Source organism: Sceloporus undulatus, chromosome 6 (assembly GCF_019175285.1).
Source record: "Sceloporus undulatus isolate JIND9_A2432 ecotype Alabama chromosome 6, SceUnd_v1.1, whole genome shotgun sequence".
NCBI classification, from domain to species: Eukaryota; Metazoa; Chordata; class Lepidosauria; order Squamata; family Phrynosomatidae; genus Sceloporus; species Sceloporus undulatus.
Window position 1 is genome coordinate 99,273,962 of NC_056527.1, and position 22,290 is coordinate 99,296,251.

General features: G+C 40.4%; 1 protein-coding gene across 4 annotated transcripts; it reads right to left on the bottom strand.

Annotated features, from left to right (window-relative positions):
• Positions 1-6,380: 6,380 nt before the first annotated feature.
• On the bottom strand, positions 6,381-20,871 carry LOC121933460 (zinc finger protein 436-like). 4 transcript variants are annotated; one of them, XM_042473232.1, is made up of 2 exons: positions 20,755-20,871; positions 6,381-14,414 (listed from the first exon to the last, which is right to left on the bottom strand). In XM_042473232.1, exon 2 carries the CDS (start codon positions 14,155-14,157, stop codon positions 13,510-13,512), a length of 648 nt encoding a protein of 215 aa, XP_042329166.1. In that variant the 5' UTR covers positions 14,158-14,414; positions 20,755-20,871; the 3' UTR covers positions 6,381-13,509. The 4 variants fall into 4 exon arrangements, with proteins under 4 accessions (XP_042329166.1, XP_042329162.1, XP_042329163.1 ...); XM_042473228.1 differs by lacking the exon at positions 20,755-20,871 and adding an exon at positions 16,157-16,290; XM_042473229.1 differs by lacking the exon at positions 20,755-20,871 and adding an exon at positions 15,996-16,148.
• Between the last annotated feature and the right edge of the window lie 1,419 nt (positions 20,872-22,290).

Consider the following 22,290-nt stretch of genomic DNA (forward strand, 5'->3'; position numbering starts at 1 on the left):
TGTATCCCTCTCATTTCCCAGAACTGGGACTCAGAGCAGCTTCACAATATTTACAAACAGTACAATTAAAAACAGAAATGTAATATGTTAAAACAGAATTAAATTGTCAGAATATTAAAATAGATTACTTATAAAAAGGATAAAATACAGTTAAAAAATAAAAATTTAAAACACTTAAAATGATACGACACCTTATTCCTTTAAGAACATTGTTTTAAAAATATAATAATAGAGAATATAAAATAATATAATATTGTACAATTTTTGTTGCTGCTGTTATTAATTTTATTTCCTTATCTCCCACCTTTCTCCCAACATGAAGACTCAAAGCGCCTAACAGCAAATTAAAAAACAACGCAATTGAAAAACTGTTCAACATCCCCGAAGAAGTTTGTCCAGTCACATTTGCGGCTTTGACTTTTGCCAATTTGATTATCCGTGGGTTTTATTAATATGTTTCCTCTAGGAATCTCTAGGTCCTCCAGTGCAACTCTCTATCAAGTCGCATTGAAGGACCTAGAGATTCCTAGAGAGAGTGCTCCGCTTGGCATTTGTAGCTCCTCCACTGCAATTCTATGGTCAGTGCCTATTGGACATTGACCACAGGGCTGCACTGGAGGACCTAGAGATTCCTAGAGAGGTGTCCTCTCAGGTAAAAAGATAGTGTTTTTGTTATTTGTTATTTGTTTTTTTCACATTCACGGGGGTCCTGTGTCCCGAACTCCAGTAAATGTGGAGGGAAAAGTGTATCACTGAAAATGTAGACCCAACCATGTACCTGTGAAGTATTGTAACAAATGAAGAATTAGAAAAGAAATCTGGAAAATTAATATTCTATATGACCATGGCAGTGCATATACTAAATGCGAAAATGTGGAAAAAAGAAAAGTTAAAGACTCGTTCTTAAAATTATATGATTATTTTGAAACAGAGAAATGAACACAACTGATTAAAAAGAAATTGCTGAATAAATTTTTAAAAGAATGGGAACTTTTAGTAACTTTTACTTAAAGAATGAATGGGGTGATATGTTTATAATCAGCTTGGAGTGAGATATATTATTGGAATAAATATTTTTTCTCATACTGTATATAAATATTGAGTTGTCAGATGAATGATTAGATGAGAAAATGGAAGTAACAATTACTTTAACAATAGGAAAAAGTAATTTTTGTATTTCGTTGTTTGTAGTGTCTTGATTTTAGATGTATTAAGTGTGTTTTATGTATTGTTATGAATAGCATAGTAAAGTAAGACTAGTATATACGTATCATTTTGTTTCAATAAAATAAAAATTAATAATAAAGAAAAAAGCACATTAAAATATACAAATATAATTTTTTAAAAAATCAATTAATTTTAAAAGTGAAAACAGTTATGAATTAAAATTGAACATGTTAAAAATACAAACCTTAAAATTTAAAACGCACAAATAAGAATTCTGCCCCCTCTCCATGAAATGTTCCTTCTGTCCTCACATTTCTAGCATTGAAGTAACTATAAAAGAATTCATCCAAAATCCACACCTTTATTGGGGAACTAAAATGCACAAAATATATATTGCAATCGCTCTCCAAGCTCCACTGGCTTCTTTATCAGGCAAAAGATGTTATGAATCATATATGAGGAGGGAAAATTATGCCGATGTTAGTCACAAGCCCAGGATGACCAGATGTCATAAATACAAAGGAGGACAAGCCACTGTAAAGTGTAGGACATTCAAGAAAATGTAGGACATTAGAAAATAAAAGCTAAAAACACTCTTAGAAATATACACTAATTTATATTGTTTTAATTTCATATGGTATAAATTCAGGCTTCTTAGGCCTGCTCAAAACTAATGGTGGACCTTTTGGAATTCCTTCTGGACAGAAGGGTTAAATTTAGGGCATGTCCTGGAAAAGGAGGACATCTGGTCACCCTGCTGCACAAGCTTGTATCTTGTCAAGATGCTGCTGTTCTCAGTTCAGGTGTTGTTAAGGGGATGTTCATGCAGGCCAGTCCCTCCTTTTGGCCATGGTATTTTACAGTACTCTCCCATGGTTTCCAGATACTCCAAGAAAAAATGTTAAGCTTTATTAGCAAGACAAAAGATATGCTCCTCTTGAGATCCAAGTTGCCTCAGTCTTTTGTGAAGCCCAAAGTTCCTTTGTTAGGTAGAGCACTGAACTCTAAGCAAGCCCTCTATGTGTTAAAAACTTCAGTTGAACAATAAGAAATGCATTTTAGGCACACAAAACAAAACAAAAAAGTGGGAAGACAAATTTAGCAAGGGAATGATAATACTGTAAATGTAAGTACAGTATCATCCCAAGTCCACAAAACAGTGATACCTATATTGGACCAACCAAAATGCACACTTTATACATGTTGCAAGCTTTCAAAGCTACACTGGCTTCTTCATTAGGCAAAGGTGTTAACGAGCATAAATTTGACAATGTTAGTCATAGCCCTGCATTGGGTCAAGATGTTATGGCTGTTGTCCTCAGTTTAGATGCTACCCACACATTAAGATGAAGGGGAAGAAGACAGGCTTCCCAAACTTGGAAGAGTATTCATGCAGGTGGGTCCGTCCTCCTCCTAGTCATGTGGATGCTAGGAGATTCAGTCCGGGAAATAAACTTTAAAATGCCACTAGCAAGACAAAAAGCTGCTGCCTTTGAGATCCGCTTTGTCTGGATGCAAAGGGATCTCGTAGCAAAGATCTCAAAGGTGCAACAAGATCCCTTTCCATGTTGATTTTCCAGTCTAACACAAGTGTGTCTTTGAATTCTACCACTAGGCAGAATATAAGAGTTCTAGGTGTGAAAGATTTCAGTGTCTCAAGCTCTGCAGTGCTAGAAATCTGCAGACTGAAGAATTTAATTTGGAGGACTGAATTCTAATTGTTAGGTGCTTTCAAGTGAACAACCTGTTATAGGATTTTCTTGGCAATATTTATTCAGGGGGGGTTTGCCATTGTCTCCCTCTTAGACTGAGAATGGGGGACTTGCCCAAGGTCGCCCAGGGAGTTTCCATGGCTGAGTGGGGATTGAAATCTTGGTCTCTCAGAGTCCTAGTCCAACACTAAAACTATTATGCCATGTTTACTGTGGGGCAATGTCCTCATTTTGTCCCCTCCCTTGCTACACCCCAGTGTGGGACTTGCCCAAAATCACCTAGTAGCAGAGGTGTCACTAGGAGGGTGCAGGGAATTCAGACCACACCTAGTGACACCTTGGAGATGGCACCTGGTCAAGCCTTTCAACAACTGTGGCTGCTGGTGTAGGTGGGGTGCTTCAGCTACCCAGCAACCCCTCCTGGGTCTGGCAAGGTTGCCAGTTGGCTAGAAAAGTGAAGTGGCAGCGACAGCTGTGGTGCCACAAATTTGCCCCTTCCTGCCACCATTGCCTCCCTTTCCCACCTGGCCAACTGCTGATTGGCAGCAGCAGCAGCTCACCATCGAGATCGAAAGAACCCAAAGCATTGAAGCCCAGGAGAGCCCAAGATGGTGGAGAAGCACAAGGCGGTGTTGGGGAGCCAAATGCAGCCAACCATGGAGTGAGGGAAGTGGCTACCAGGTGGCAACTTCTCGTCAACACCGCCTCCTATTTCTGCTTCTCTGTTGCCTTGGTCTCACTTCTTTGTTGACCTTGGCCAAGAAAGTCCAAGGTGCTATTCCCGCCACCTTATGCAGAGAAGCACAAGGTGGAGGGAGTAGGGGTGGGGAGCCATTTGCATGTGAGGATGGGGTGAGAGATGAGGCTTTTGGGTGATGGCAGCACCCTATGCCCACTGGCAGATGCAGCAGATGGAGGGGGTTCTGCAAGGCAGGTCATAGTCCAATGCTCAAAACCACTACACCATACTGGCTCTCTACAGTGTAGAAGCAGCCAGTGACTTCACCCAGCCTAATCACAGCCCTGGCCCAGATCTGGAAATCCAACATTTCCTCACTCCTGCTGTAGAGAAATGACTGGCAAGAAATCAGCTGGAAGAGAGTAAAAACATGGAATTGGGCATAGCAACTGAATTGTTTTCCACACCTGTTGTCCCCAGCTACCGAGAATCAAGTTCGCTTCCATATCTGGATCTCCACCCTGAGCTGTGTATCTTGGTTACTCTGGAATGTGAGAAAATGTTGGGGGAGTATGATGGCATGTTGAGGGAGTGGAACAAAATGTTGGGGGAATGGAATGAAACACTGCAAACTATATATAGCAATTGTGATGCTTTATTCTCGCTACCCTCAAGACAACAGATCCCATCTGAATTTGGAAGCTAAACAGGCTTAGTACTTGAATGGAAGACAGCCAAGGAATACCAGGTGCTGCAAGATATATTTCAGAAGAAGGCAATGGCGAACCATCTCTGAGTATTCCTTGCCTAAGAAAACACAATTAAATCCATGGACTCATTAACAGGTGACTTGTAGGCACACACATACATTGTAGTTATCATGACTGAATGACAAGCCATCATACATCTGAGATAAAGAGATATGGCTTCCAAGTCTGCTGGTATGTCATTCAGACAGGAATGAACCCTAGGTATCTTTTTAGATACAGTGGGCCCTTGGCGTCTGGGTTTGGTTCCAGGATCCGTTGTGGATACCAAAATCCATGGATTCTCATGTCCCATTAAATACAATGGCATAGTAAAAAGGGGTCACTTCTATAAAATGGCAAAATCAAAGTCTGCTTTTTGAAATATATATATTTTTGGAATATTTTCAAGCTGTAGATGCTTGAATCCATGGATAAATAATCCCCAGATAAGGAGGGCCAACTGTATTAGAGAATGCCTTTGATATGTGACAAGCAAGCAAGCAAGCAAGCAATGTGTCATATATTTCATGCTAAATAAGCAGGGACACTATGGGATACACCTGTAAAGAAGTCAAGAGTTTTAGGTCTTGGTGAACCTTGTTGGTTGGTCAACTTCAGTACTGCCACCCTCTGCTCATTTATGTCTATATATTATTATGGCACTTCTTTCCAGCAACAAAAATGAGCAGAAACAGATATAAAATGAATCTCTCACTCACTCTCTCTCTCTCAGCATATATTTCCAATAATAAAAAAGCACCACTCTGCATGACTTACATTTTTTTAAAAATGAGTTTTGGAAGAACAGCAGTATTATTGCAGATTTGGAGAGCTGAGGATGAGAGATAGCCGACGCTGAAGCTTCCATCTCAGTTACCCTGCTTCTTTGATTGACTTTTCTGGGGTCTTCTGATGTCATCTTCTTTTACCCCAACACTTTATTTTAGCCCCTTTTCTCTTCTCTCTCCCCCCTACATTATTAAGGAGGAAAAGACCAAATATAGTTGCAGTGCCTTCTGATTCATAGCTGAAGATGTCTCTGTCTGGAGACTTCCAGGGTTTTGAATTTATTATCGTCAAGGCAAGATGAAAACTGGGAATTTCCCAAATTAGCCTGGTCTCTCAGTCACTGTTCTAAAAACTTCTCTTGCATTTGCTACTACTGAGCTGAAAATATCATTACATTATGCAGACTCCTAAAAATAGTGTAGTAAACTATAATTACTTCTCTTCTAAGGCAGCCTGACAGGATCATAGCATTAAAAAACTAACAGTATGCCTTCCAAATATATGTCTTTCATGCATCTGAGGAGATAGGCTCAGGTCTATGGAAGCTCATGCTACCTTCTTTCTTTCAATTAGTCTCAAATAACTTTTCATACTCTTTTCTACCCAAGTGCTAAGTCCTAGAAACACTACAGACTGCATCCACTGTAAGTTAAACTCTGGGAGAAGCTGCTGAACGTTATGGGACTTTGGTTAGTCAAGCTGATCTTTTATGGCTCTCAGGTCTATTCCATGCATAAGTTCCAGAAGCTTTTAGGGACAGCAGATGCCACTTAGTCTACTCCCATACCAGTATTGAAAGCCACCATCAAAGAAAGTGAGAGGTGAGCATCTAACTTCTGTTTTAAAATCACACATGAAGAAAAGTCCACCACCCGGTGCAGGAGTCACTGTTGAACAGCTCTTAACATCAGATAGTTCTCCTTAATGTTTACTTGAAATTCCCTTATTGTATGTTGAATCAACTGGTTTGGATCCAACTCTAGAGACGAAAACAAGCTCACTTGACCTTTTGTGTGATAACCCTTCAGATATTTAAAGATGGTCATCATACCACTTATTAATCTGTTCCTGTGTACTCACTGAAATACTAGTCTAGTGCATTATGGTTCTATTGACCCACAAACAAGAGATGGCCTGTTGCATTCCACACCCATTAGAACAGGGGGAAAGTGTGGCCCTCTGCTTTTATATTGCAGCTATCCAAGGCTCCTGGCCATGCACACTTGCTGTAATTGCTAAGAGAGATGCGGTTCTACTTGGGATGAATGATGAGCAAAAGAAGCATTTCAGAATCTGGGAGGGGAAAAGGTTTATTTCATACAGAGAAAAGACAGACACTGTTAGTACAACAGGAAAACAGAGTAAGATACCAAGGGCAATACCTGGATGAGTAATAAATTGTAGAGGAGAACCTGAAGTTCAATTTGGATATGGTACAACTGCAACAGCATTTATAACTACTTTGTTAAGGCATACCCATTGGCAATAATATTAATAATAGAAATACAAAAAGAGTCAAAACAATTCAAAATCAATGCTAGCATATCCCCGCCCGGAAACAATACGTAAGCAATACCTAACCCCTTCAAAAAGACAAAGTCAGATTCAGGAAGGTCAAGCTGAACCAATGTAAAGTGAGTGTCTTAGCAGAACTGACCCCACAGATGGCATTAGGCTAGGAAGGGGAGCAAGCTGGAGGCCAGAGATGACACTTCTGCCTGGCAACACCTACTAAATAATTAACTAGAAATTAAAAGAATGCATTTGATCCTGAATGTGCTTACTGGAAAGTTAACTCTATCAAAACTGGTAATATTGAATTCAGAGAAAAATGTTTAAGATGGGAACATTAAGGGGAAATATGATTATTTTTTATTCCAGTAATCAAACATTTGGAATAGAACACAATCCAATATACACACCATCCCTTCTGTGCCTCCCCACCTTCCTAAGTGTTCCCTGGTGTTGCTATTAACTGAGAAAGACTGCTGTCAGGAAGCAGTCAATAAAGTAAAAGCATTGGCTAATGTGAACAGAACATGGTACATCAGCCCAAGCACAATTCTTGAAGAATGTGACCTGTCCTATACAAGCAACAGGATGAGAAGGGTAAAACTGATAATACCTTTTCTCATTACTGCAAGATTATCTTTTCAAAGACACCCCATACCAACACACTCAACAAACAAAAAACATCATGGCTGGCAGACAGACAAGATAAAAAGTTTCCCCTGCTGTGCTTTTTTTTTAAATGCAGGGTTTTTTTAAAGTCCTAACACACATACAACTAGAATTTTAGCATTTACATCCCATCTTAGAACATACTTTAAATCAAAGATGAAGAACTTTTGGCTCTCCAAATGGCTTGGTACTTCCAAAACCTTCAGCCAGCACACCCAGTTAGTGGATGATGGGAGTTGTAATTCAGAAAATCTGCAGAGTTAAAGGCTTCCTATTCTGATTTCTTTACCTGTGAAAGGGTAGAGATTAGTCATTATATATATTTAGCCCCCTTTTCTTGTCCCTCATGATTTTAACAGAGCAAAGGTCTTTTTCATTCCAAAACAGGTAGCAGGAAAGGTGCAACTCACTACAGCAAACTCACTGTATGGTCTAGGAAACAATTCATTAAAGGATCAATTGCAAACCAATGTTACTGTCAACAATCTATCAGAGGTCAAAGTCTTCTAGGACAACCATATAAAATATGGTTGTGTATGACCATATGCTAAAAGTATGAGTATATAGTAACCTTGGGCTTCTTTCTGCTTAAATTATAGTCATTATCTCCATCTAGACAAATAAATTAATATATGCAAATGCTAAAGCAGATTTGGACACTCTTTTAATGATCCCTTTCCTCTCTTCTGACATGCACCAGTGACAATCCTAGGAGGGAACTGTAATTACTAATGTCATTCATTCTTTGCATGAATTCTGGTTCCCCACAGAATCAGAATTACACGACAGTAGGGATGAGTGGGCTAAATTAATCCTTTCCATAAAACGGAGGGTGAATGTCTGCACCAAGAAAATGGCTCAACATATGCATTCCACTACTGAAAAAGTCACTATGAAAAATGGACAGATTGTAGCTACGTTGGAGCTTATTTCTGCTTTTTCTCTAGGGATGGATTGAAGTACTGTACTACTACATAATCTGCATAACTGGTTTTACCAGAATCTACTTTTGTACAGAAAAAAAATTCGAACATATATCACCAGCAATGATTGTGTTACAATACTGTCACCAGCTCTGAAAGAAAAAAATCATCTATATACATTATACAGCTTTTCAATTTTTTAAAAAAACGTTTGTACAGTAGTTTGTAAGTTCTGTCCTACAGCTGTTTTCTTACCAAACGCATAGATCAGATAAACTAAACAGTGTGAGAGGTTCTGTGCAGTGACTGAGAAGCTTTTCTAGGCAGAGATTAAACACTTCCAGAAATTCTGAAGCCCTGGGAGGTTTTTTCCTAGAAAGAATAAACATGCACACATACAAACATATGGGGTGGAATTCTATGAAATATTTACTTATCAAACTTAAAAATGCTTTAACAACATGACACTAATCATTTGTAATTTGATTAGCACATAAAATGCTACTTGTTTTGCAGAAACATTTGTGCATTTTTACACAGAAGTAGGACCCATTTTATTTACTAGAACTTACAAACAGGTATTTCTGCAATGGATTGTGACCCCCAAAGTACAAAATCCGACCGTTTTGTAGTGGGGCATCTGTGCTGGGCCAAAAGGGCCCAGGTCAAAAGGATAGTGGATGCAGGATACTATGGCTGCATCTACACTGCAGAATTAATGCAGTTTGACATCACTTTAACTGTCATGGCTCAATGCTACAGAGCTCTGGTGCCACAACAAACTACAAACCTCACAATTCCATAGGATGTAGTCATGACAATTAAAGCTGTGCCAAACTGCATTAAATCTGCACTGTGGCAGCGATCTCCAAACTACATCAAGGTTACTAGAAGGAAAGCAACAATTTACAAAAACAAAAGCCTTGACTGCTCTTCTCCTAAAGGGGACAGCACCCTAAGTGTGGGAATGCACTTGGGAACTGTGTGTTTTATATATCTAATGTATAGACAAGGATTCTCATTCTCTAACTCTGTAGATTGTCTTACATAAAGATATTCATACTATACATTCTCAGTAGGCAAAAACATACCTCAGTTGCATTTCATTCATTCCATAAGAGAAAAGCTATCATAGGACTCCTTTCTTAGAATTCTCCATTTTTTCCCCACTTAGAAAAACTGAACAAAAAAAGTGTGCAGAACAAAATTACTCTCCCCAATTTTCTTCCAGGTTTTCTACTTTTAACTCCAACTGGAACCCACGGGCCTTTGCCATACCTGACACATTAGAAATGAGGCCACATGGTGCTTCCACAGAATTAACAGAATTGGCAGAGCTTGGAAGTAAAGCATTAAAATTTGTGATACTAATTTCTTTTCCTTTCATCAAGGAGGAGCACATACTTTCTTTTAAATATCTTATTGCTCTAGGCAAACAGGTGGTTAGCTGCCTGGAGGGAGAATAAAATGAGGGCCTCGCTCCCTCAAATAAGCATTCTGTCAACCCAAATGAAATGTTCCTTCAGTCCTCACACATCTTGCACTGCAGTAACTTAAAATATACTGTATCTTGAGCATTTAGAAATACAGTTTAGGCACCGAGAGGAAAAGAGCAGGCAAAGTTACCACGGGAATGCAAACACGGAAAATACCAAAGTGCTAGGTATAAAACATTTTCAGTGTTTCTTTCTGCAATGCTAGAATTTGGGGGGCTAAAAGAAAATTTCACCAAAGCCAATATTTTAACTTGTGGGGGAGCCACTCATTTTCCCTTTCTCATAGCTACATCCCCGTACACGAGCTAAATTTTCTTGTTATTTCAGAAATGTTACGGGGGTGGATTTATAGGAGCCATACTGAAAGCAACATACTGATAACAGGATACGTTGCACATACTAAATTACTCAAGGGGGGGGGGGGGGATGACTTAACAAATAATGGTTTTTTGAGTAACAATTCCAAGCTCTGATAATTATCAATCACATAACAGAACCTATATTCAGCAGAAACACTTTACATACTTGTAACAATTTAAGCAAAGGATCAGGAGCAGGATGGTTTTTCTATCTCTCCTTTCGTTCCTTCATTCTTCTCTTCTCTTTTTTTTTATTTGGACAAATTAACAAAGTAACACTTGTAAATTTTCCCCCACGTTTTATGGGATTACACAGTTGACAGACTAGTTCTTTCCTGGGATCCATCACACACCTCCACAAGGCTGCAAAAGGAAAATGAGGTTCTGATGCTACAGGTTCTTCCACTAGTTTTCTATTTTCATTTAGAAACAACATTGTTATTTCAAAATGGCAGCCATTTTCTGCCTTTAAAATGGTGGGTGCAACAAAAAAATTACCGCCTCATTTTCTATGTATTCACATTTAACATTCATGAACAGCAGTACAGTATTTTTTTCCTATAAACTCTGCACTATGAATGTACTCTTGTTCACTTGGGTAACTTTGTACTGATTTGAGATTACATACATACTCCGAAGTAGAGCACAAAAAGGCATCCTTTTACATCTCACCCTGTGAAAGGAGGCAAATTTACTAAAGAAATCCCCACTCACAATAGCCAAACCTGACCTTAGAGACAACCACTGAGCCAGTTAAAAGGCTGTAATGGCAATTTAAGATAAGGGAGACTATCCGAGGTTCACTGCCAGCAACTGCTGGGCCATGAGAATACTAAGCAAAAGAAGCCAACTAGCACAAAATACTACACCAAATAACAGCACAAAAAGAATACAGATTTGTGGTTTCAGTATTTCTATACTGTTCTACCACTCTAGAAAGAGATAAATGAACATGGGATACAATTTGGTTTCAGAGTCATAGAAAGAAGAAAACTCTTATTGCCAAGCTCTCTTTGCTGGCATCACAGTGTACACACATATAGAGGAGGAATATATGAAATTACAGCAGAGCGATTTTGACCCATCATTCTTGGTATTCTTTTCAAGGACTTCATCTGTGTTTTCCTACAGCAAGACGACTACCAAGAAGGCATTGCAGAGTACAGAACTGGTTCCTCCATTTTGTAACAACAAGTTCAGAAACTTCAGAGAGAAAAGAATGGCTGGATGTATCTTGCAGTTCCCTTGGTTATGATGCACTAGGCTTAAAAATTTTTAAGACTGTTATTTGGAGAACTGATAAAATGATTATAAAATATATTCTCTCCTGCTACAACCAAGGGAGGGATTGTTCTGCAGATTGCTGTCAGTTCTTGGCTCTGATTATTCCCATTTATGAAGTTTCATTTCATTTTCTTTTCTAAACAAAATGCATTATGATTATTTTTTGCTAAACTTGCAGTCATTCTGAACAGTTTCATTTCCCTGATTCCAAGGAGCTTAAATTAAAATCCATCCATACTACACACCCAAGTATGCCCAATGTTGTTGCCAAAACCAAATGCCATGTTCAACTTGGTTAGTGGCATGGTTGGTGCCCTCTGTCAGCGCCTTGATGAAAAAATCATAGCCAAGCATTTGTGTACTCATTATTTCTGAAGAGTTGTCTCATATCCGCAAACAGCCACAAATCTGAAGAAAGGTCATGTTATTTAAGAGTCACACAGGGAATGAGGTACTGGGATATATCATTTAGGTGAAATTCCAGGAACATGGCAAAGAAAAACATTTTCTTGGGCCACAGGTCTAAGCAAAAAGACTGTTTCTAAGTCTTAAAAAAACTTGCTAACCACATCAGCTACTGTGTGCTTCACAGCAGCAGGCTGTGCCAGCTATAGCTTCAATAGTTCACATTTCATTACAACTGTCCCCATCAGTATCTTTTGCAGAAGAGAATATACTAAACATTTTAGGCTGAAACAGATGACAGTATCATTTATAACTCACCCTTTACATTCCCACATCCCGTTTCAAAATTCAATTAAAGTTGTGTTTTAAGACATTTAAAAATAAACAGTAACTAATTTTGGATGTAATTTTACAAACTATTTCTATACCACACTGGAGTTATGTAGCTGTGAAGCATGTCAGTTTAACTATATCAGTCACTGATATAGGGAGGCAGAAGCAGCTAAGAGTCACTGAAGAGACTGAAGGTTTGGGAGACACAAAATATACAGGAGACAAGAGTTTCTGAAGAGGTTGAGACTTCTGCCAAACTTCATGTAACGGCTGACATGAATGTAATTAACTCTTCTTCAGCTCGCCATCTGTAAAGCGTCCAATATTTTACTCTATAGTTGAGCATAAATGACCATCTATGCTGATCACAAATTTGGGGGCTGAGTTATGACCAAAATAACATAGCAAGAAATAAGAGATTAGCTGTATGCCTGGCGGAACCCTAATATTTCCAAAAGGAGAAATAATCTTTAGGGCTAAAATTGTATGGGAGCAAATCTCTCTGCCCCGACCCACAAAGAGCTCAATGAGGACATAGTCTGTTCAATGGTCAGAGAATGCAGAGGCAAGGGCCAAAAACAAGGGAGATAGAATGGAGTATCCCAAAAGAAAGCATGGCTGGCTGATACATGCACTGGAACATTCTGCAGATGCTAACTATAGTTAACTGTAAAGCAAGATGCAGAGACTGCTGGTGGTATAGAAGAGTTGGTTTCAAAATAAAAACACATTCCTCTTTAATCACAGGGTATTGAAGTTTTCTAGAGAAAGGAAAAACACCTTTAGATTCCTGTCTTAGTGGGCAATGCAGGGAGATATAACTATGCTATAAGCCAGCATTTCCTCAACCTCGAGATCTAAAGTCAAAGGGAAAGCTATTCTATGTTGATTCCAAGAGACTTGTCAGAAAAATGTTTTATCTCCACTTATGTGTTTGTAACACAACCACACATCCCTAGTGATGCTGGAGTGAAGTGGAGAAGAATTCAAACACAGCTTGCAGATCTCCATTGAGTTTTTCATGTCATTCTTGTTGCAATTCAGAGTGGCACCTTTCCTGACAGAGAAGCTAGACTTCAAAGCACCTTCACATGTAATATTTTGCACCTGCAAAGACAGATGACATCAGGCATGTTTAGTATCGCCTCTTCCCCACCTGTGGGGAAAAGTAGTTCCAGCATCTAAAAATGTCTTTGTTGTAGCAGAATTGAGTGGGAAAAGTTCACATTGCCTTTTGTCCCCCTATAGACCATGTGGAAACATCACTGAATGTGTTACATACACAGAGTTCTCTCCCAAAGGTCAACAAGCTAAACATCTAGGCTTTGTAGAATGGAGAAAAAAGTGAGAAATAGCCATACATGTACAAATATGTCTTATACTGGCCATTTCTGCTCCTGGTTTAGGTGGAGACAGGAGAAATTTCTGCCAACTAAACTTTATGGGTTCTCTGGTGTCTTACAAGGTGAGAGGCAGCCCCAAATCCTTTTCCGCAGCTGGCACATTTGAAGGGCTTCTCGCCTGAATGTGTGGCACGGTGGCGTTCCAGGTGGGCATTCCGGGTGAAGCCTTTCCCACAGTCTCGGCAATTGAAGGGTTTATCTCCGCTATGGATGCCCTGATGGCGCTGGAGGTGGGCACTGCGAGTGAAGCGCTTGCCACAGTGGGTGCAGCGGAAAGGCCGCTCCCCAGTGTGGGTGCCCTGATGGCGAGTGACATGAGCGCTGCGGGTGAAAGCTTTGCCGCATACTCCACACTCATAGGGGCGCTCTCCGGTGTGTGTGCTGTGGTGGCGGGTAAGGTGGGAATTACGACCAAAGGCCTTCCCACAGTAGGTGCATTTGTATGGTCGCTCCCCAGAATGGGTCTCCTGGTGCCGAGCTAGGTGAGCACTGCGGGCAAATGTCTTCCCGCAATAATTACAGGGGTATGGGCGGTCTTCCTCTGGCACTTGTTGCCCAAGGCGTTTCCCACCTAAGGGCCGCTGAAGCCCAGAATGGGTGGCAAGGTGGCGTGTCAAGTGTGAGTTGCGCCGGAAACCTTTCCCACAGTAGGGGCAGTTGTGGGACTTCTCTCCCATGGCTGCTAAATTTTTAGAAGGTTCAGAAGGTTTTGATGAAGAATAAGCAAGTGCCCACCTTGAACCACCTCTATTCCACCTGAGCTGTGGTTGAGAAAATGTCCTTCAGAATACACACAGTGATATAACTCAATGCTTCTTCTTTGGTCACCTGTCAGCTGTTGTGATTTTGAAACCCTCAAGTCTCCTTCCAATCCCTTTTTTCAATAGTTGTTCCTCAAACTCTAGACATGCATCATTTTATTTTCCATAAGCATCTGCAGGAGGATTGGGGGGGGAAGGGAGGTGAAAAAAGAAAAAACGAGCAGGTATGAAAAGCTGAGCAGTACAATGCACTGACAATCTGAAAGAAAATTTAAGAACAACTTTCCCTTATTGGCTTCAGTCTCTTCTGCCATACATGCACATACATACCATCCAGCATGCAAATAAAATAAAATTCCAGTGTATGTGCTGAATAACATCTCCTATAATTTCACAGCAGCAAAGGCTAGTAAAATTCAGTGCATGAAACCATTCCTTTAGTTTCCCCAAGTCAAAAGTCAAAGATTATGGAGCGAGCAAAATGTCCATAATCAGACTTTTCAGCTTTTGTGTACCTGGTAACCCTGCAAGCTCTTTGCATTGTGTTTGCTAAAGTATTCCTCAACAATTTTTTTTTTTTTGGGGGGGGACCACTTCAGATCTAAGGAGGACCTTTAACCCTCCAAATATTCTAGACTAGTGCATCCCAGGCTCACTGATGTGGGGACTGGTAACTGTGTTCTTTCAGTGAGCCAAGGACCACCACTAAATTCGTTTCCTTGGGGTATATTTGCTTCTTTCTTTCCTGGAAACCTGCCATACATTGGGAGCCAATGGCTCAGGATTGGCACTGGACAAGGGACCAAGCTGTGTTTCCAAGCTGTGTCAGTAATCCTTTCTTTTCCATTATGGCTCCCAAACTATGCTCTTTAAGGGATTTTGCACTTCAGCTCTTTCCTTCCTGGAAACCTACCACAGAACCCCAGACTATTGGCCAACATGGATGAGGCTTCTGGGAGCTGAAGTCCAAATTTTCTAAAGGGCACAGTTTGGGGGCTAATGGCATAGGCCCATCTTCACAGTAGTAACAGGTGGCTTCCCTGTCTGAGGACTGGCGGATCATCTCTCGGCTTTAAACAGAACTTTAAAGGAGCTGTCCAAGGTGTTGATCTCTTCCTCCAAAATAGCTTTAGGTCACTGGATAGTTCCTTTAAAGATCAGACTTAATAAATTCACTATCACACTGATTTGGGAGTCACAAGATGCCATTGTAAACATCCCGACTCATCTCTACAGAGTTGTGCAGAGCAACCAGACATATGTTTTAGGTTCTGACCTGGAAGAATGAACTTAAATGATATCTATCTATCTATCTATCTATCTATCTATCTATCTATCTATCTTTTCTTTAACTTTTCCCTTCTATCCTTTCTGGGGTTCTTTATCTATATCTCTATATTCTTCCACTTTCCTCTTCTATCACTTCTGGGGTTCTATATTCATATCTATATATTCTTCCACTTTCCCCTTCTATCCTTTCGGAGTTCTAGATCCATATCTATATATTCCCCTTCTATCTCTTCTGGGGTTCTTTATCTATATCCATATCTATATCTCTATATTCTTCCACTTTCCCCTTCTAGAGTTTTATATCTATATCTATATATTCTTCCATTTTCCCATTCTATCTCTTCTGGGGTTCTTTATCTATATCTATATCTTTTTCCACTTTCCTCTTCTAGAGTTTTGTATCCATATCTATATTATTCCACTTTCCCCTTCTATCCCTTCTGGGGTGCTACCTACCTACCTACCTATCTCTCTGTATAGAGATATTCTTCCCTATCTGCCTCCTTTGCCCAGCCTCTCCCCACAGCTGCGGCTGCCCCATACACTTCCATGGGGGAGACCCAGGGCCCTCCTTGGCCCCTCTGGGCCGGGATCAAGAGCCAGGCGCTCTCCTCCTCCTCCTCACCGACGCCGAAGCCCTCAGCCAGGGATCCAGAGGGGCAAAGAAGAAGGGAGGCCCAGGCTGGGCGCCTTTGGGAAGCGGAGGCCTGGCGAGGAGGCGAGGCGGGGCTGGGCTCTGGCACAGGAAAGGCCCCTGTCCTCCATCCTGTCCTCCTCCAGCTCCGCCTCTCTGTGGTATTAACCCTTCTGGCGCCAAGGGGTTTGAGGTGGGCTGCATCCACACTGGGGAAATAACCCGGTTTGGCACCGCTTTAACTTGTCTGGCTCTTTGCTATGGAATTCTGGGAGTTGGAGTTTGTTGTGGGCCCAGAGCGGCAAACTCCAACTCCCAGAATTCCATAGCAAAGAGCCAGACAAAGAGTTAAAGCGGTGCCAAACTGGGTTATATCTCCAGTGTGGATGCAGTCCTCACCTCAAACTGTGGCCTTTAAGGGATTTTGGGACTTCATCTCCCAGAAGCCTCAGCCATGTTGGCCAATAAGTCTGGGATTCTGGGAGCTGAAGTCCCAAATCCCTTAAAGAACGAACACAGTTTGTGGACCACATTATTTCTTTTTGGAATGGATTGGAAGAGAGCCAGCAAAAACGCAGGCCTATGAATAACATCTTCCACTTTTCTCTCTCTCCTGTTTGTTTTGCAACACTTCGCCTGATGAAGAAGCCAGTGAAGCTTTGAAAGCTTGCAACATGGATATTGTGCATTTTGGTTGGTCCAATAAAGGTATCACTATAGATTTTTGTGGGTTTTTCGAGCTATGTGGCCATGTTCTAGAAGAGCTTCTTTCTGATGTTTCACCTGCATCTGTGGCTGGCATCTTCAGAGAATGCTGGCATGGAAGAGAGTCTCTGAAGATGCCAGCCACAGACGCTGGTGAAACATCAGGAATAAACTCTTCTAGAACATGGCCACATAGTCCAAAAAACCCACAAAAATCTATGGATGCTGGCCAGGAAAGCCTATGACTTCAGTTCCAGGACTGGGACACACAGACAACTCTCTGCCTGCCAGCAGATTACACCCTTTTGGTGGTAAGGTAACAGCATTCCATGCTGCCATGCTGGTCATGTGGCCACAGAGTCGTCTTTGACATCGCTGGCTCTTTGGCTTAGTAAGGTAGATAAGCACTGGTCCCTACAGTCGGATACAACTTGACAATCTTGTCAACAGGGAATACCTTTACCTTTTTAAGCCCAACTTCTCATGGGTTTTTCATGGCTAGATTTGTTCAGAGGAGGTTTGCCATTGCCTTCCCCTGTGGCTCAGAGAGTGTTACTATAATCGGCCCTCTATTTTTGTGGGGGATCCATTCTGGACCCCTCCCCTCAAAAATGGAAGCCCATGCATATCTCAGCCCCATATGTTTGAATGGGGTGCGTGCCCATGAGCGTGCGCAGGAGGTGCACTACGGAGGCGCTCCCCATTGGAAAGAATAGAGGCTGCCCCTCCGTGAGTATTCAAGGTTGCAGATCCCAGATCTGCCAGTTAGGAGGGGAGACTGTACACTCATCCCTCCATAATTGCGGCTTTGATATTTGTGGATTTGATTATTCACGGATTTGATTAATATATTCTCTCTAGGAATATGTAGGTCCTCCAGTGCAACCCGATGGTCAACTTTAATTAAAAGCTAATTAAAGGACCTAGAGATTCCTAGAAAGAATACTCTACTAGGCATTTGTAGCTCCTCCAGTGCAGTTCTATGGTCCGTGTCTGTTGGACGTTGATCACTGGAAGACCTAGAGATTCCTAGAAAGGTGTTCTCTCAGGTAAAAACATAGTGTTTTTGTTATTTGCGGTTTTTCCATATTCATGGGGGTCTTGTGCCCCTAACCCTATCAAATACGGGGGGACAAGAGTATATCATAACCCCCTTAGTGTAATTTGCCCACCAAAGCTACTGCTTTTTCTTTAATGCAGCCGAATGTTGGTCTTACCTGCCATGCCAGTTTCAAATCCCCTTAGATTTATACTTTTGCTTTCCCCCAGGACTTGCTTTGTTAAATTTATGACTGGACTGATAAGGTTATGGGGAAAGAGAGGAGAGCAAGTTTCCCTTATCATCCAGGCTATGGTGCAAGTCAGGAAGAGGAATCCTTTGTGCAGCAGTATGAAGAAAGCTCAGGGGAGGGGAAAAGTCAACCAGCCCCCACAGATCATAAAAATATAGAGTTGGGAGAGCCCACAAGGGCCATGTTATAACATTGATTTAGTTCATTTCACAAACAGAATTGGAGTAAAGGACCTGGGTGCAGTATTGTTGCTAGGACTAACACAAATTTGTAACCTATAAATCACAAATCCTCCTCAGAGTGTGAGGACCACACAAATGCAGTTTTCAAGACCTCTATCTTTGTTTTGACCCATTTGTATGCTTTTCCCTACCCCATCCATTCTAAAAGTGTTCAAATTCTCCTATAGCGAGAAGCAAGGCTGATACTTTATTGTTTAGGAATTTTTAGAATAACTTTCTGAATGTTTTTTTTAAATATCTGCTGTTTCCAGTGGTTTTATGGTTAGTTGTTTTTCTCTTTATTAAACTATTGCTGTTACCTTCATTTAAAACTTTGATGAGGAGAATGCAAGATGCAACACATTTTTGTTGGGGGGGGGGGGGAACAAGTTAATATTAGTGTTGTGTCCTGGAAAGAGACAGATTGGCTTTGTTACTGAAAATGGCAATTTGATATCCTTCAGCATTTCACAGACGAAAACCAGGACACATATGGCCAAGCAACATGAGAATGTGGTCAAGATGGCAAAAAGTTTTCCCTTATCAATAGGAATGCTTACGCTAAGAGAGGTTGCAGCAGTTCTGTTGCTTGTGCCAACTGAGAAAAGCAAGATTGTGCCCTGCCTCTCCTCCCCCACTGCTGAGTTAATTGATTATAAACTACTTTTGCAATTTTGGATGTGATTTGCAGTAGCTGAAGGCAAGGATGATGGGGAAAAGTGGGATGGGAAAAGAGAAACCAAGGCCCATTCTGCACAGGCAGAAAGCACGTACTAGGGTTAGAAACGGGCGTCCTTTCTGGACGCCCCTAAGCCTAGTACGCGCCGAGCGCGTACAAAATGGCAGCACCCATTCTACATGGGTGCCACCATTTTGACGTTGCGGATGCTTAGTGTCTGCACGTTGCGTGGTGGAAATTATGCTGTGAGTGCTCCATTGGCATCTTGCGGTGTCATTTCTGCGCCGCAAAAGAACCCGCTTTTTGCGGGTTCTTTTTGCTGCGTCCGAGAATCGCATGGTTTGTCCGCTGTGGTTCCCTGACGCAGCAACCACCGGCACCGGCAAAGCACCCTTTTTGGGTGCTCTGTAAAGCACCCAAGACATTTTAAAAGCAGCTGAGTAAGTGGGAGGACATAGTATTAATCTGGAGTATCCCTGCCAAACAAGGACAATTGGAGAGTATGCAATATCCTAATCGCCCTCATGCAGTCATGTATCACTTCCAGAAACAAATATGATTGTTTAAACCTGCCCTCATTACCACTGCTCTATTATAAATTCAATAGAAGTGTATCAGGAAGGAAAATTTCAGTTGACTTTAACATCAATCACCCTGTTTGCCATGAACAGAGGTCTCTTTGTCCTCAAAGAGAAGACTGAGTGGCTTAAATTCACTTGTAAACTAGCTCAAAAAGACCAATGGTATTAAAGCTTTGACTTCTTTTTGTTGTTAATTTGCCATCAAATCTACTTCAACTTTTGATGACCCCATGAATGAGATACCTCCAGGTAACCTTGTTATCAACAGTCCTGCTCAGGTCTTGCTATTGCAAGGCCATGGCTTCCTTGACTGAGTATATCCATCTGTAATGTAGTGGTCCTCTTTCCTACTGCCTAAATCCAGTGGCCAGTTCAAATTAGGGTAGACTCACTGAATCCATTGGTGGATGAAAAATCAACACCCAAGTGAATCCCATTGGTTCAATGCAATAGTGTCACTAGGCTTAATGTCACCTGGTGAGATAACTCATGGTGTCACTCCCCACTGACTTCTTCCTATAACTCAGCATACAGAATCTTTGGTAAAGATGTTTGCATTAATGTTACTTGTAAACCGTAATTCCCGTATATCACGGAATGTAATAGCAATACTTGTGACATAAACAACTAGCAGAAGAGTTTATTCCTGATGTTTCACCAGCATCTGTAGCTGGCATCTTCAGAGATGGTGGTGAAACATCAGGAATAAACTCTTCCAGAACACGGCCACATAGCTTGAAAAACCCACAAAAAAATATGGATGCTGACCATGAAAGCCTTCAACTTCACATAACAGGAGATAATTTCTTACACCATAAAAACGTCAGATTAATACATTTTAGTATACTTTTAGTCCAAAACTAACACCATGCACATGTGAAATGAATCAGTGAGGTCAAGTAAGCATTGCATAAGTAAACAAAAACATGTTCAGCTTTCTAGAGACCTCTTGAAAGCTTCTTCCAAAATGCATCCAGAGTGAGGCAGGAATGTAAATTGTGGAAGAGGCTTCTTGTGAGAAAGTGGGAAATGGAATGAGGCAGGAATTTAAATGTTGGTAGTGGCTTTGTGAAGTAAAGGCGGGAAAGAGAGTGAACAAGAGATTTCTCACTTTGGCTTTGTGGTGGGATTGACATCCATGGGGGAGGAAAGCATCAGTTTGCCCAGGTCTTGCCACAGCAGCCTCCCTTTTCAGCTTGTTTCTTCATTTCAATCCGCAGTTACTCAGATCCATGAATATCAGCCTGTGGATACCGAGAACCCACTGTATATAGGAGTCTTGTTGTTCCTACTTTTTAGGGGTGGTCTCAGCCTCCCAATCTAGTTCCAGGGTCCATGACAGAAGATACCAACAAGGCTTATGATTTCCTTTGAGTTACCTCTTTCAATTACAGTATACTCTGCAGGGCAAATTTCTCCAGACACTTCTATGTTCTGGAATAAGAGGAGCAGGCAGGCTATTGAGGTTTAGTTTCATGGGCTTTCCCTAACCCTTTCCCAAAGTTGTTAGGAAAGCAACTGGTTCTTTATTTTAGCCTATGGAAAAGAGACAAATGTGAAAGAAAGGGGGAGTTCCATTGGTTTTCTGTCTCAAGTGTGAATTATCTTTGGAAAGTGGTGAGCATAAGATTTCAGTCCAGCTTAAACTCTGGGCCAGGCTGTGCTGTGACCACTTTCTGCTCTGCTAAATGTAAGGATATGTTTTGCTTTCTGCCAGGCTTATGACATATATCATTATGTGAATGCTCTCTATGGCCTTCTCTCTTTGTCTTCACTTTTTTTATTTTATTTTATATTTTTACATTACATACATTAAGTTATAGTAGAAAGTAAACCTAAATCTATACACAAAAAGCTACAGATTTATAAAATATGCATTAACTTTTCCCAAATAAGAGAGCAAATATAAATAGTGTTATCTTGCATGATTCCTTTCTGTAACGCAATCTATGTAATTATACAATCTTAGTTACTAATAGCTTTCTTTTCTATAAATACTAGCTTGAAAATATAATTTATATAGCTAATTCTATATTTCCCCTCAAGTCATTACAATTTGATATTATAGCTTAATTTGATTGCATACAGATTAAAATTACATTACATCTAATCAAAGTTCCGAAAAGGAAGACATTCTTTTTCTACTTTGTTTGTAAATCTATTATTAATCAGAAATGTCAGTATAGCTAACATTTTTTTATTTTATATTTTACATTACCTAAATTCAATTATAGTAGAAAAGAAACCTAAAAGTATACACAAAAAAGCTGCAGATTTATAAAATATGCTTTAACATTTCCCAAACAAGAGAGCAAATATAAATCTTTATACAAAAGTATATCCATGACTTTCAGTTTCCATTCTTCTATTTTGGATATTTCTTCCAGTTTCCTCTTTTTTTGTTGTTGTTGCTATAATTAACCTAACAGCCATGACTAAATAAATCATAATTCTCCAGAGAGATCTTTCGTCTTCTTTTTTAAGTATCGACGTCATATTTAATAATAATAATAATAATAATAATAATAATATGTTTTATTTACATACCGCTATTCCAAAGATCATAGCGGTGAACAGCAAGTAAGCTAATTAGCAAGTAAGCTATTTAATAAGTATAATTCTGGAGAAAATGGGTACTGAATATTTA

Coding starts and splice junctions, on each gene's coding strand:
- LOC121933460 (XM_042473232.1), bottom strand. CDS start 14,157: ATGGGAGAGAAGTCCCACAACTGCCCCTACTGTGGGAAAGGTTTCCGG.